A 16,312-nucleotide genomic window follows, 5' to 3' on the forward strand; every position below is an offset into this window, starting at 1 on the left:
CACTTTTATATATAATTTGCTATGTATTTTGCAGTGGATAGATAGAAGGGTTTGTATAAGGCAATGCTCCTGCCATAACAAGAGCTTAAAGTCCAACTGGGGAACAGGCCCACAAAGACCTGTATCTAAGGGGCAGCACAAGAGCAGTGAGCATTAAGAATTGTGACTTTAACCTTGTGATCATGGGGAAGATGGGATTTGAAGTGGGCCCTGAGTTTTGATGGAGAAGAACATTCCAGAGGGGAAAGCTCAGAAAGCAGATGTTATTCAGCCAGGTACAGGGCAGTTTCTGTGGTTGTAGTGATTGGTGTTGCTTCAGCAAAGAGTTTGGCCAGAACTGTAGGTCATAGAATCTTCTGAATACTAGGCTGAGACATTTAGACTTTACATGTAGGTCACACTGAGTCCTTCAAAGTTTTTAAGTATGGGTATGATAAGACAAGTATGGTGTTTTAGAAACATTAACCTGGTGACAATTTTAGGAAGAATTCTGGGGCTAGAGGTACCAAGATAGAAAGAATGGTTAGAAGACATTTATAGTATTACTAGGCATTACTTCCATGTATTTTGGTAGTTTATTTTGAATAGTTATGCACAAAACAGTTTCTCTTTTTTTATTTTGTCTATCTTTATTTTTGGCTGTGCTTGGTCTTCGTTGCTGTGCCGGCTTGTCTCTCGTTGTCGTGAGCGGGGGCTGCTCTCTATAGCAGTGCACAGGCTTCTCATTGCAGTGGCTTCTCTTGTTGCAGAGCATGGGCTCTAGAACACACGGGCTTTGGTAGCTGGGGCACGTGAGCTCAGTAGTTGCAGCACCTGGGCTCTAGAGCATAGACTCAGTAGTTTGGGCGCATGGGCTTAGTTGCTCTGCAGTATGTGGGATCTTCCCAGATCAGCACCAGAACCCACGTCCCCTGGATTGGCAGGCAGATTCTTTACCACTGAGCCACCAGGGACGCCCACAAAACAGTACTTTCTATTTTGGCAAAGCCTGTTCTTCCTGCTAATATGAATTCAGAATACTAGGTATTTCTTATTTTAAAATATATGAAAGAGCCCATTCTTGTATAAATTTCAAACATTAGAGGAAAGATAGTAAATTAGATGAAGCTGCTACTTCCACTTCTTCTTTGGATCCCATTCTTCAGGGGAATGAATTAACAACTTATTAGAAATGTCCCAGTCCCTCTTCTGTGTAGGGCAAGTTTTGGTTCTCCCTAAAGCTTTCTTTATTTGTTTATTTTTCATTTGAGGAACCCTCATTGGACTGTGTACAAGTCTACCACTTTAAGTGTGTATTCATTTTCTTTTTCAATATTTCAGCACATACCTACAATTAGTTGAAAAGGTAGGGGACTTTCCTGGTGGTCCAGTGGCTAAAAATCCACGTCCCAGTGCAGAGTACACAGGTTCAGTCCCTGGTCTGGGAAGATCCATGTGGTGCTGGCAAACTAAGATTGTGCACCAGTTGCTGAAGCCGCGCACACTGACGTTCGTGCTCAAGAGAAGCAGCAAGAGAAGCCACCGCAGGGAGAAACACATGCATCTCAATGACGGTAGCCCTTGCTCGCCACAACTAGAGAAAAGCACGAGTGTAACATCGAAAGCCAAGCACAGCCATAAATAAATAAATTTTAAAAATTAAAAAAAAAGAAAAAGGTAGGCTACATATGTTGGTGTCAGTGCTGGTCAAGATCGTGTTCCTTCTAGACTTGCAACACTATGTTTTCTGGTTAGGATGGAAAGGATTCTCTCTGCCAATAAGACTGGAAGTGAGGTTGTTTCAGACCTATATACCAGTATAAACAAATAGTTCTGGAGTTGAGCATGGGCAGCACTGTTAGACTCTTCATATATGATCACAGTATCTTCTTCCATCTGCCCCCACCAAGTCAGTCTTATAAAACTCTTGAGCTTATCAGTGGTATCTTCTCAATAGGTCCAGGATTACTAATGTTCTGGGCTAAACAGGCCATGGATTACTGATATTCTAGCATTTAAGCCAAATGTGTAAGAGAATTTTCTTTTTCTTTATATGTGTATTTCTTTATGTTTATATATATGTGTGTGTGTGTGTGTATATATAAGGAAGAGTGAATAGTTCTTTGTGAACTTTATAATTTTTGAAATATATTGTTAAAGAACTTGGGTTAGAAAGTAAAAAATTCATTTCAGAAAAAATTTTATCTTAGAAGACCAGTGAAAAAATTGACATATACTAAAGCTTAATGCTCTTAGTTTTAAATTGAGCCAAAGTAGTAGATTTTCCCCTTGGAAGTGACTTTTGTCCCTTTCTCAATTTTTTTTTTTTTTTTTACTTTCCTCAATTTTTTTTGATGTCTTTCCTTTGTCTTGAAATAACTTATTGTGAACTTACCTTTTCTTTTCATTTAGGATGAGGAGTTTGCAGGTCGGGAGGAGTTTGATGATCCCGACCAGATGAGGATAGGAAACGATGGGATTTTCATGTTGACTTTCTTCAGTAAGTATATACACACACAGCAGAGCCCCTTCCTGCAAACCAGAGTACTTTAGGTTATGAGTGAATATGACTGAATTAAAAGAACTAATTGAGCTAATATTTTAATAATTATATGTATTTGATGCCTTTTACTGACATGTTCAAAGCACAGTACACTTTCATCTTAGTTTCCTGTCTCTGTCTTCAATTTCTGTGAATATCTATAGAAAATATAATTAAAGCAGTTATGGAGGATGCTGCATTTTTCCTTGAGCTGAGCTTCATTTTTCTGATCTTCAGAACGCCTTAAGCATTCCTCCTACTCATTCTTGACCTATAAAATAGGGAGTAAATGCCTTTGTCTGATGAATTCTGTTTTAAGCACTTCTGTTTTCTAACACATCAAAGTCAACCTCATTTTCCCCCCTTGATGTTATTTTGCATTTAGCTTTCCATATGCCTGACTTGGAAGTGAGCAACCATTTCAGAAATTTTATTTTCTGTATTAAAAAGATATGAAGGAAATGCAGTGCTTTTAGAGGTAACGCATTATGTAACCTGTCAAAGTTTACAGAAGCAAGAGGATGAATGACTTGAATCAGATTATTTAGGGGCATTAATTTAATGTTCAAATAATGTTTAATTACTCAGGTATAACACATACAGTAAAGGGTGCAAGTCATAAGTATGAAGTTTGGTGATATTAAGTTATTTCTTAAATTGTATAGCCGTAGGTGTAATAATAAAACACCTGATATTTTGAGACTGTGCTTTCTTGTTTGCTTTTGGGAGGAAGACAGAGGATGGCCATTTTGGGGAAGTGAGGTAAGAGTTGTGGATTGTGGGCTCAGCTCGTTTATCCTTGAGAAAGCCATTTTAGCAGAAGTAAATCCAGAGTGCACCCTTAGAACTCTTGCTCCTTGGATAACAGGATGTGTCTGACCTGCCTCTTTTCTTCTCTTGGCTTTTACAGTGGCATTCCTCTTTAACTGGATTGGGTTCTTCCTGTCTTTTTGCCTGACCACTTCTGCTGCAGGAAGGTATGGGGCCATCTCAGGATTTGGTCTCTCTCTAATTAAGTGGATCCTGATTGTGAGGGTAAGTTAAGTTGTACACCAGCAGTGATAGTCTCTGGAGAAGAATGAGTGGAATAATTTTGAGTATTTGACTTTGGAATTATCTCAACATTTAAAATGATTTTTTGTTTGTCTTTGTCTGGTTTCAAGAAATTGAACCTAGATCAGTTGTAGTTGGTTCATGCACACAAGTTTTGTAGTCAGTCTACAAAATATTGGTGGCCCTGGGACATCTATCCTTGTTCAGCTGCTTTCTCTGTTTTTAATGTTTATAATGTGGTACTACATGTATTTGTTCTGAAATTAGTTGTTTTTATAATAAGAGTCTATTAACTTTGTGGTCTCTCATCAAAAGCAGACATTGCTCTCATTAATGCAGCTGAAGTTTGAGTCCTTCTTCTCTCTTCCCCTCTATTCTTTTCTCCCTCCTTCCTCCCTCTCAACCTTCCTCTCTTCCAAGATTGGTTTTAAGTAGCATCATTGGTTATGCCAGGATATTTGGAGAGCCAGAACTGTTCAACAAGCCCTACTCCATTAGGGGCCCTTATCTCTAAAGTAAATACGAGAGAGATCTTAAGTGATGTAGGAGTTATCAGTTAGTTAGAGTTGCATGAAGTGATTGAAAGTTGTAAAAGATCTAGTTTCTTTAAGTGTCCTCTGATTTCAGAGAAGTTTACTGCCATTGTTAACTTTATAATATAAAATCAAGTTGTTTATCATAAACACTAAGGGGTGTTGACTGAGCCATGGAGTTTTTCAAAGTTATTTATTCTAAGGCAGTTAACATTTTTAGAATTCCGAGTTCCTTTGAGAATCTGATAAAAATTATGGGCTTTTCTCCTAGACAACTAACATATACTCTTCTAAAACATGGTCTTTAGGTTACAAACTCAAGCCATAAAGAAGTTTTTCATTCCTTCTCTAAATCTTATTAATCAAGAACTAAAACTATTTGAATGCTCAAACTGTGCTAAACTCTAGACTGTGTTAAAGTCTTCAACAGAAAGCAAGATCAAAGTAGTTACCAATCTTTTTATTTTTACTAAATTTTTTAAAAGAATTAATCAGCTTTTATCAATTAGGATGGTCTTTGGAGTAACAGAACATGTAGCTCAAAAATGGCTTAGAAAACATTGGGGAAATTTTATTTCCAGTGAAAATAAGTCCTGACATGAAGGTCAGTTATGTTTCACTGATAGTCAAGGCCAGCCGACAGGTGTTTCAACCTGTTGTACAGCTGGCCATGGCAGTTTCAAGCATCACATCAGAAACACAACAGTGCTCAGCAGAAGAAAGGAAACTCTCTCCTCTCCCTTCCTTTTTAAGAGCTAAGAAGCTTTCCTAGCAGCCCTTAGTTCCCACTGGCCACAATAGTATCATGTGCTATAGAGTCCCTGGCAAAGGAATGGGGTTATCATCATGTACATGGTAAAGCTTCCAGGGTCAAGGCCTGGCTGAAAGGGCAGGAACAAAATCAGGGATCATTACAAAGGAGGCCAAATATAGTTGAGTTTGGCACTGTGTAAGCAAAATAAAAGTTATCATCAAGATATATTTCTGGGGCTTTCCTGGTGGCTTAGTGGTAAAGAATCCGCATGCCAATGCAGAAGACACAGGTTTGATTCCTGATCCAGGAAGATCCCACATGCCACAGAGCAGCTAAGCCCATGTGCCACAGCTAATGAGCCTGTGCTATAGAGCCAGCGGGGTTCAACTACTGAGCCCACAGGCCACCAGCCACTGACGCCTGCGTGCTCTTGAGCTTGAGCCTATGCTGCGCAACGAGAGAAGCCACAACAGTGAGAAGCCCGTGCACTGAACCTGGAGAGCAGCCCTGGCTCTCACAACTAGAGCAAAGCCTGCACGGCAGCAAAGACCAGCAAGGCCAAAAATAAATAAAATTTATTTTAAAAAAAGACGTATTTCTAAAAGAGGAAAAATAGTTTTTAAAAAACAAACAGGTTTGAGCACTTTCAAAACAAGGACTATGTAAAGCTGAAAGCTACCATATTTCAAGGTTGCTTTTCCATGAAAGGAAGTATATTAGCAAATATTGTAATCATTTCAAATCTGTACTATATAAAATACTTTGACTAAAATTTTAGAAATTTTTGTAAGCACTAAATGAGCAACAGCATTTGTGTACAAGTTAAGATCTTGTGTTTTGTAAACTTTTTTTTTTTGTAAACTCTTAAGCTAAAATGTGAAATAATATCTGCAGAGGTTCTCTAAAGTATTTTGCTTTATTTTTCAGTTTTCCACTTACTTCCCTGGATATTTTGATGGTCAGTACTGGCTCTGGTGGGTGTTCCTGGTTCTAGGTAAGTGCTTTTAAAAAAGAAAGGAGAGAAAAGATTATGTTAAATTTTAGAAGTAAAATTACTTTTATTAAACCTTTATCTCACTTACTATACAGTAATATATTAGTGATAATAAGTATAATTTTAAAAATATGTCAAAGGTTAGGCTGTTATCACCATCAGAGTAACATACATAGTCATAGAATGTCTCTTGGTGGTGGTAATTTTTTCCTAACCCATCCATACACACTTCTCACATTTTCCATGTAGCCAGAGGGGCGTACCAATAAGATGACTTTTTAATAGTCCTTAGATTTTTTTTCCCCCTTGTGAGTTATTGCCACATAGGGTTCACAAGCTCAACCCCAAAGTGCTTATAGGTATACTGTTACCTACTGAACTACTCATGGGTGTATGTGGCCTATCTTCAGTTAAATATATCAGTAGAAAACAGAAAATATATTGTCTCGCATAACTTCTGGAAGAACCACCATTGGCTGTCCAGAATTCTTTAGTTTGCTCTTGATGAGAATAAGATTTTTTTTTTAAAACATACCAGCCATTTCAGGTAGTTGGTCTTAAGATTGTACTTATTAGTGTTACTTACTTCCAAGACATCTTAAAGAAATGAGCAGTGTGGTGAATACCGTTGGCTTCCTCATTCTTTGTAGAGAAAGTTTATATGATACAATAGCAGACCATCATCATTGCCGTCATTCTACAAGAAAATAGAAGGGGCATCTTGTGGCTATGAGGGTATAATTGTCTCACTCTGCTTCTGTGGCATCATTTTCTCCTATCCTAACATTTCTTCTGTCTCAGGCCTTTTTGCTATCTCCTCAATTTGGATCTTTGGTTCCCAGGGTTGCTAATGGGTCTGGCTAGCACAGTGTAGAGCCCATGACCAAAAGCTGCTTAATATATTCAAGGCCTACCTGCTTTGCCTTGGGTAACAGAGTCCTGCACTGATGACTCTAAATTTTACTTAGTGAATACAAGTCATTCATGATGCCATCCCCTACCTCGCCAGTAGCATCATTTTATTCTACTCTTGGTCACAGCATTCCAAGGAAAGAGACAGTGATTTTTACCTCTTCTCTTGATTACTGAGAAACTTAATAATTTAGAAAAACAACCTACAGGAGAGTTACTTTAGAGAAGTAGTTCCTTGACTTGCTTAGTCTCCAGACTGTATCTTTAAGAGAAAGTCTGACTCCTCATCTACTCCCAAGCCTAAAGTCCAGGCAAATCCTGAATAAGCCAAAGAAGAGCCATTAAGCGTAATTTTAGGTTGATTGTTGACAACACAGAAGATTTTTAAAAATCCAGTAGGCTGATTTCCTTCCTATATTAAAGTTTCATGGGAGATGAGTTTATAATACTTAGTAATTGATCATTCTTGCTGTCTTACTGCTTAGTGGTAAGCAGAAAATGCTGAGACTTCAGATGTACTTCATACATTTGGATCAAATGTTGGAGTCATTTTTGGAACTCCTTGCAGAGAGAATCTTTTGTTGTTGTTGTTGTTACTGTTTTTGGTGGTGTTTTTTGTTGTTGTTAAGGGGGGATGGTTTCCTGCAAAGACCAGGTCTATACAGAGTTCTTGAGCTGGCAGCTCATAAGCTACATCTAGCCTGTAGTTGTGACTTGTATGTTCCATAGTTATTTTCAGAAGTTATTTTTTTAGTTGTCATCATAAATGGGCTTCCCTGGTGGCACAAGTGGTAAAAAACCTGCCTGTCAATGCAGAAGACATAAGAGATGTGGGTTCGATCCCTGGGTCAGGAAAATCTCCTGGAGGAGGGCATGGCAACCCACTCTAGTACTCTTGCCTAGAGAATCCCATGGACAGAGGAGCCTGATGGGCTACAGTGCATAGCATTGCAGAGTTAGGCATGACTGAAGCGATTTCACACACACACTTAGCGCGCACACGTCATATAAAAACCAAGAACTTTCACATAAACTATCTGAATTTTTTTTACCTTTTTAAAATTGAAATGTCTAGCAAAACTGATCTATAGTCCCACATCGCACCCATCCTTTGACTGGAGTTAGGTTGTCTTGTCGCTGATTTTGATGCCAAACAGGGTGGCTTTCACTGTGCTCAGTGCTGATGACTCTTGGTTGCTGCCAGAAATCATTTCTGACTGAGTGCAGAGCATCTTCCACTGCTTGAGTATATTTTAAAATATATCCAAAAGAAAGTTATTGCTCAGAGCCCGTGAGATGGGAGGAGGCTAGGAAATGGGGAATGGCTACTTAATGGGTATAGATAGTTTTAGGGACGATAAAGAATTCTGAAATTGGGTTATAGTTTTAACTACTAAAAGCCAGTGAATTGTACACATTAAATGGGTAAGCTTTGTGATATGTCAATTATATCTCCATAAAGCCGTTTGAAAAAATGTGTCTGGACCAGGGGCCATCTCTGGAGGAAGAGGGCCAGCAGTGTGTGAGCTACCACTGGAGGGAGCTCATCATCTTCCCTGCTGACTCCTAAATTAAGAAGAGAGAGAATTTAGAGTTGAGACAGAATTCTTGTAAAGTTAAGGACAGCCTGACATCTAGTGGACAGCATTGTGTACTGTTGACAGAAAAAAAAGCCATAAGGATGACATTTTTTTATTTGAGAAAAACACTGTTTATAACCTCTCTGTTTTTAGTGTTAATTATCTTGGAATACTTTTTTGGAGCTCAGAAAGTAGGTTTTGGAATCCCTGGCTGTCCATCGGTTAGGACTCCACACTTTCACTGCTTAGGGTACAGGTTTGGTCCCTGGTTGAGGAACAAAGATCCTGGGGTGGGTAAGGAGAGTAGGTTTTGATGATGCTTCTCAGTGAGGCTTCCAAAAGCAAATGATGTAAATGTTTGGCCCCATCTTATCGTTTGTTTTCTTTTAGACCAATTAGATTCTGAATGTGCAAAAGAGACTCTTTTTGGCTCTTGAGATTATATGTTCTCATTGAGAAATAGAAAACTTGGTATAAAATCAAATCCTTTGAAATTTTTAGAGGAAATTATGTTTTGATAGCTTTTCTGATAACAGAAAAATGAAATGTTTGGTATTAGGAGGGATATTTTTGGGGATTGGGCTTAATATGTGAATTATAAACTCATTCTTGACTTTTCTTTTTTAAATTAGGCTTTCTCCTGTTTCTCAGAGGATTTATCAATTATGCAAAAGTTCGGAAGATGCCAGAAAATTTCTCAAATCTCCCCAGGACCAGAGTTCTCTTTATTTATTAAAGGTATTAAAGAAAAAAACTTTATTCTAGTCGCAATGTAATCATGTGATGCATGGGTAGATTACTGTTCACATTTACAGTAGAATATACAACCTGTGGTAGGGGATATAGAGACAGTAAGGAAGCCATAGTCTTTGCCTTTTAGTTTCTAGGTTAGTAAGCAGTGTTTCTATGAAAAAACTATCTTAAAAGGCAGGAGACAACATCATCTCATGTTTGGACAATGCAGAAGAGACTTGACTAGGACTCAGGGTCCTTAATCTTTGAATCATGAATCCTGAAGCCACTGTTTGGGTTGTACTAGTTCCAGAGGTAAGTAGTGAGAAGGAACCTTTCAGGCGTAATCACTAAGCTCTGTTTTGTGGGGCTCCTAAACCCAGAGCTGGGAGAGTCCACAGTATTTGAGGAACTCCTTTTGGCTACTGACAAGCCTACCAAGGCTTCCATCTCCTAAAATCAGTGAGGGACTTTCCTGGGCTTTTTCTTCAGGTTCACATCCTGATGTTACCATTCTGGTGGGAGGGTCAAACCCAAGGAAAGGAAGGGGAGAAAAGGGCCTTTTCCCTGCCTAGAACAGGAGGACTAAGCCTTGCCAAGGCTGTTTGGTTCCCCCATGGTTTTCCCCAGAGCCTGGCTCCATCTTGCATCACCAGCTGCAAAAAGGAGGAGACAGGGAATCTTGAGAAAGAGTACTCCAGAGAGAGGTCTCTAGTGACAAGATCTGATGGACCTCGTTGGAACTGAGTCTTTGTTCCTTAAGACTGTTGAGGACAGGTAGAGCCAGGCTAGTTGAAGACATTGGGTAAGGGCTTGTGAAGGTTGTAACAGTTGAGATAAACCTTGAGATAAACCTAGAAAATGTAATATGGAAAATGTTGGGTGGGGAACCCTTTTAGAGTCACCTGAGGCAGTGTTGAATAGGAAGAGAGGTAGGGAAGTACGCAGCTGGCTCAAAGGAAGCAGTTTGTAACACAAAGGAGTGTTGAGGATTAAGGCTGGAAAGTCAAGCTGAGAGCATTCTCAAATATCTTGAGCACTAAGCCCATTTGCAGTGGAACCTTTGAACTCACAGAGCAGCGCTTTAAACCCAGTCACGTATTGGCTCAACACAAGGCTGATTCAATGTTAGCCTGTATTTGCTGTTGGGTTATTTCATAGTTTTTGTAAGTAGTCATATGCTAAGAGTGGAGTTTTCAGTTTTGAAGATTTGTTGTGGTCTTAAGATGCAGAGTAGCATTCTCAGTTTCGAAGATTTCATGGTAGTCTCAGAATATATGCTTCTAGAAAAGAAAATATCTATCATATTAAATTTGCCAGGTTGTGAGAGGGTGTTGAAAGTCTTTAAGCAACAGAATAATACGATAACTTCTTAAGTGAAATAAAAATTTTTTCAAGCATGGTGTAATAGTAATAACTAATATTTGTCAGCTTTTCAATATGTCAGATACTGAATTAAGCATTATGCATGTACCTGTGCATATACATGTACAATATGCTTGTATAAGCAACAAAAGGTTATTAGTGACAGATAAGCTCAGATATATGCATGGTAGAGTATATTCATAAGGCATTGTTATAAAAGTTAAAGCATGTAAAGAACCTAGGTTCTTTTGGTTAAAGTCAGTTTCTTCAAGAGTGTGTACTTTTGAGAGACAGTATTTTAGTCTTTAAGATTACCACTTATATTTATGACTGTTTCCCCCCCCCCCCCCAAGAAAAGGAATGTTTTATTACATGTCTAAAATGTCCTGAGAGGTGGTGTGTCCTGAATTTGAATTGGGTTACACAATCTGGGTGCAGATGGACATTGACACACTCGCCTGGGCCCTAACCCCTGTGATGTTCTGTGTTACATCCTAACTTTAGGAGGCTTGTCAGATGTTTTGTGTGGTTTTAGTAGTTTATGTAGTTACCATTGTCATCTTTTTTCTCCTTCTGTGTGTCTGATTATAATTTATAGTTACTTCTGATCCTTAGCTTTATCTCTTACCTACCATAGGTTCAAAGTTAAGTCTTTGGGGGTAGTCACAGTTCTCCTGATGATGAGCTTCTGAACCCACCACCACATTTCCCCTTATCCACTGGTGCCCGCAAATACCCTGAGAGGACAGATCCCTCCCTCCCTCTCTGCCCGCCTTCCTTCACAGATTCTGTAGGTCTGGTGTATTGCCAGCTTTGAATCTCTAAATGACCGAGGCCACACCTCTGTCTGGTCACTTCATTCTTCTGGGGAAGGCAACTCTGGCTTCATTAGGGGATGCATACCTTTTTTATCTTGCATCTAATACAGGACAGGTTGATGTGACAATGGAAGTTGAGAGAAAGCCTGAATTTTGCAGTTTTCCTGTATTGTTAGGGACTTTGAGGATTTTTTTGTTTGTAAAATTTGTTGTTACTGTTTTGACTTACTGAAATTTCTAAAGTGTTTTATGGGTATATTCTAAATGTAAAACAGCGCATCTTTAGAGTTATGATTTGAAGTAGGCAGCCCTTAGTTAAGCAGTAATGCCGTTGGAGCTGTGAATGGGGTATTATAGACCTGGTACTCTCTGTGTTTTGGAGTCAGAATCATTACAATGCTTTAGGAGTTGTCAGAAACTTACATAATGGGGTTTCGTTGCTTTCCTGTCTGACTTTGATATCCTAGTTGATTTGAAATCATCCCTGACATGCCTAGAGGACTCAGAGCTCTAAATTAGGGGTTTAGAGACTTAGAGCAGCATTTAGAATTTTAATGACTTCCTTACTAATTTTCAGTATCCCCAGAAGGAATCCACAAAGCTATAATATCCCATGGGACTGAATTTCCTTTATTCATTGACACAGGTAGGAACTGTCCATCCAGAACCAAAATTAGAATGTTTCCTTTTTATAGTTCAGAGGAAATTTAGTTTAGTTTGAAGATGTGGTAGAAAACCATCGTGTAAGATATGAAGATTTTCTTTCACTTAGACCTCTTACTTTTCTTTACTGGAGGTTTCACTGGTTAAAAGCTAGCTGTGGGGTTACTTTTGCCAGAAAGCCACAGATAGGAAATTGCTAAAATAACTTTGCTGTAGATAAAAATAATTCAATTCCCATGCTAAGGTCTGGCATTGTACTAGAAAAATGTATATGAATAGTGACTTTTCTATTTAGACTGCCCAAAATATAGTGTACACACACACAAGACTGCCCCAAAAATGGGATACACACACACAAACCTTGAAATACCCTCAAAAGATCTTTCTTACCAGCCATAGTAGGTATTATAAGAGCTGAACACTAAAGCTCATACACTACTGTCACAGGGTAGCTCTCGGTTTCCCTTCTGGAGCTCATTTAAGCTTATAAAGGAAATCTGGTTTCCTGCCTCACAGCCAGAAAAGCCAAAAGACACTGCTAGAGCTAGGCACAGCGGCATCAAGAAGTGTGTGACTATGAGGAAGCGGGAAAAACAATATGTTCCTTCTATGTTGTATGAAAAAGAAACAGATACCTTTTAGAGACATCTTTATCTGAAATGGTCAAAAATATAAAGTGTCCATACTTTATCTTATTTACCAGTTAACTGGAAAATAAATTTTCATCAAGTTCCACCTCCTCTGATGCTGCCAGATAATTGAGGAGTTAGCTATACATAGTAACTATAAGATGGTAACACAGTTAACCTGATACCTAATACTACTCCAAAAGTACTTATATATACAAAGTACAATGGATCTTAAATTTATTACCTTAACTACTTCTGAAATAGGAGGGGAAAAAAGTTTATAAGCCCTGACAGCATTAATGAGATGGGGCCCTTCATAATTAGATAGTGATTGCTGTGATCTGGTGAGTTATACATTCTAGGCATCAGGTATCTTACCTTTTTTGCATATGATGATAAATACTTTCATTTTCTTTTTTTCTACAATCTTCCCCCTCCTCCTTAATACATCTTTATTTCCAATTCACCTCAAGTTAGTTTCACTTATTTGGGCTGTGTAAAGTAGCAAGGCAGTAGAAAATATTGCCAGTGGAATTTTTGCTTTAAAAAAAATCACACAGGGTCCAAGAAGAAATTGTGTAGGCTGTTGGATTCCCTTGTTTCTTAAGTGATCTGATCTAAAGTTCAGTGGTAATATTCACAGTCCCTAAAACCTGTCTCTTTTCCAGTTTACATTCCATCATTGTTTTTTTAACAACCTGTGAATCAAATTGATCTCAACAGGCCTCTGAGTCATAGAGAACAGTGAATGCCTCTATAGCAATCTTTTTCATTTGGAGTTTGTGTGGTGAATGAGATCACCCATTAGTAGACCTATCTAGGACCTTTTAATGGATTTTTTTTTAATGCTGGAGAATAGTTGATTTACAGTGTTGTGTTATTTTCAGGTGTACTACAAAGTGATTCAGTTACACATACACATATATCTATTATTTTTCAGATTATTTTCCCACATAGGATATTACAGAATGTTGAATAGTGTTCCTTTTGTTATACAGTAGGTAGGACCTTTTAATGGATTTTTTAGTGTCTTTTGGGTGGCTTTGACTTTGAGGGATCTGCTAAAACTAACTTACCTCCATGCACATAGCGTGAACTAAGTGGCCTGGTAGTTATCTGGAGTGTATCTCATACTCTTGAAAACTCTAGTGTTTTGACCTAATAGTAATTATTATATCAATTTTTATTTATTAATGGTAACTGATAAAACTGAATTTACTTAGACTTATAATAAGTCTAACTAGCCTCATTGAAGAAATCTTTATTTGTCATATGCCTACCAGACAGATTTATTTTTGGTTCTACTTGGCTTCAGGAATCCTTACATTCTTGTGTCTTTGTCCTTGCACATTCTGAAATCTCCCTAAAGAAGAGTTGCTCTTATATCAGTATCATTGGTTTGCTTCAGATCAAAACACCAAGTGAATTTGGAGTTTGGGAAAATATTAATGTTCAAAAAGAATATGTTGATTTCTTCCAGAGTTGTAGCTTCTCTGCATCTTGGCAACTTTTTAAAGATGCATGCACCAGTCTAATTGGTCTATAAAAGGGCTGCTTGTGGCTTTGAAAGTAATTTTGAAAGATGGAAGGACCTACGTATGAGCCTGTCCAACTTTCACTTGGTGTAGGGTACCCCAACATAGTTTATCAGTAAGCTTTTGTTAAGTGTTAATGTATCTCTTTAGAGTATTTTTTTTGGCACTAATACAGGGAGTTATTTGTATTTTTTCCATGAGAACCAAACCAGTTTATATGCCAATATAAAAATTCATCAAAGTGTTATATGAAAATTCCATTTATAATAGATGGACATCATTTTGAGAGTATTTATTTCAGTCATGTAAATTGCTTTATAAAATTGGGGCTGCGTACACTTTTTTTTGTCTACCAGAGATACCTCCTCCAAAATACAGTAACTTTTTCTCCCCTAGTTATTGGGAAGAAGTACCTGTGGTTCCTGTGAATTTACAGCTGTTTTCTAACTTTGCTGTGCTCCCAGGATAGCGTGACATCACTGGCATCCTTATTGGAAATCTTTCATGTGAGATCTGGCAGAACTGGCAGGATAAACAGCTTCAAGTGTGTTTGGAAAATTACCTACGCATTTGGATTGTGCTGTCTCTTTGTCCCCAAGTTTCAGTCATTGCCATTGGTGTTATGTGTGGGATGAAGTGCTCCTTGAATTCTTTTCTTGTGTTAGGTTTAGAGAGAGAGATCCCTGACCTCATGGGATTTAGAGAAATTTAAGTCTTTCCTAGTTCTGGAGACCTTGATAACTTTAAGAACCAAAAATGTAATGTTTTTTAATATTATGATGTCAGTGTATAGTAATCTTAAAGCTATGTTAAAATGTACTTCTCATGTCTCCAAACATCCTGCCTTCTTTTGTGACTACATCCTTCTTTTAGCCAAAATAACAACCTAACCAGAGTTCCAATATTCAATATCCTTCTCTGGCAGATGTTTTCTGGCAAAGGCCTTCCTGCATTTATGAATTCTCTCCCAAGAAGCAAGAGAACACCTGCAGGAAGTGAATCAAGATGCGGAACACAGAGGAATCATCACCTGCTTTAAAAAAATAAAGTACTGTTGACAAAGATCATTTCTCTCTATTTGTTCCTAGGTGTAAAATTTTAATAGTTAATGCAAAATTCTGTAATCATTGAATCATTAGTGGTTAATGTTTGAAAAAGCTCTCGCAGTCAAGTCTGTGATGTATTAATGATGCCTTATCTATTGTTTGTAATCATTTTAAATAGCATGAGCCTTGTCCCTGTAGTCAGTAGGGGGCAATCTTGCTTTTATTCATCCTCCATCTCAAAATGAATTTGGAATTAAATATTTTAGTGTAAGATATGTATAATGCTGGCCATTTAAAAAGGGGGTTTTCTCAAAAGTAAAAACTTTTGTTATGACTGCATTTCTGCACATGATCCATTTTGCTGTTAAAATTAATCTAGAAATTTATTTAATTGTACTGTGAACACCTGGAAGCAAACTCATAGTGCAAAATACATTTAAAGTGTGGTCAAGAATATGTTCTTAATTGGTAAAAAATAAGCACTAATTTCTTATACTCTGTATTCTAATTTTGCAGTACCTTATTCTGTGTTGTGTACCTAAGGGATTGTAAAGGTGTTGTCACTGTATAAAATAGAAAGGACAGGACAAATGCAGCATAATTACTAATAAATTGCAATTCTCGACACTTTCTATATGATTGGAATCCCTGCCCCCTTTTTTCTTTTTCTTTTGTCTCCTGATGATTAGGCCAGGGGCTAGGAGTAGAGAGGGGATTAGGTACTAGGAGCAAAGAAAGAATTAGCTTGAAACTTTTGAGATGATCCCTAACATACTGTACTACTTGCTTTTACAATGTGTTAGCAGAGACCAATGTGTTATAAATGTAGAGTGATGTGCTTTCTGCCAAGTGGTAATTCACCCTGGTTTGCTATGTTAAAGCTGTAAATACAACAGAACATTAATAAACGTCTCTTGTGTAGCAACTTTTGCTGTGGATTACCGTTTAATTTCTTGGTTTGCACTTAGGCAGTTTTTTCTAATCTTCATTCATATAGATACATACACAGTCATTCAATAAATACAAAAACTGGTCTTGGGCCAGTTTTTTTCTTTTTTAGCACGGGATGTAACTTTCATATCATATTCAGTATATTCCTAAAAATGTATTAGTTCTTCAAAAGACAGTGGACTAAAATAAGGGAGGAGTTGTAGAGATTGTAAGTCATTCTGGAATT

General features: G+C 37.8%; 1 protein-coding gene across 1 annotated transcript in view; it reads left to right on the forward strand.

Annotated features, from left to right (window-relative positions):
- NDFIP1 (Nedd4 family interacting protein 1) overlaps positions 1-16,060 on the forward strand; it is a 51,358-nt gene extending 35,298 nt beyond the window's left edge. Inside the window, exons 4-8 of the mRNA XM_027970357.3 lie at positions 2,392-2,479; positions 3,432-3,556; positions 5,789-5,855; positions 8,980-9,085; positions 15,015-16,060. Coding sequence (XP_027826158.1) covers positions 2,392-2,479; positions 3,432-3,556; positions 5,789-5,855; positions 8,980-9,083 — 384 coding nt within the window. The 3' untranslated portion in view covers positions 9,084-9,085; positions 15,015-16,060. The remainder of the gene's footprint in view (positions 1-2,391; positions 2,480-3,431; positions 3,557-5,788; positions 5,856-8,979; positions 9,086-15,014) is intronic.
- Positions 16,061-16,312: the final 252 nt, after the last annotated feature.

Source organism: Ovis aries, chromosome 5 (assembly GCF_016772045.2).
Source record: "Ovis aries strain OAR_USU_Benz2616 breed Rambouillet chromosome 5, ARS-UI_Ramb_v3.0, whole genome shotgun sequence".
In the NCBI taxonomy this organism is placed as follows: Eukaryota; Metazoa; Chordata; class Mammalia; order Artiodactyla; family Bovidae; genus Ovis; species Ovis aries.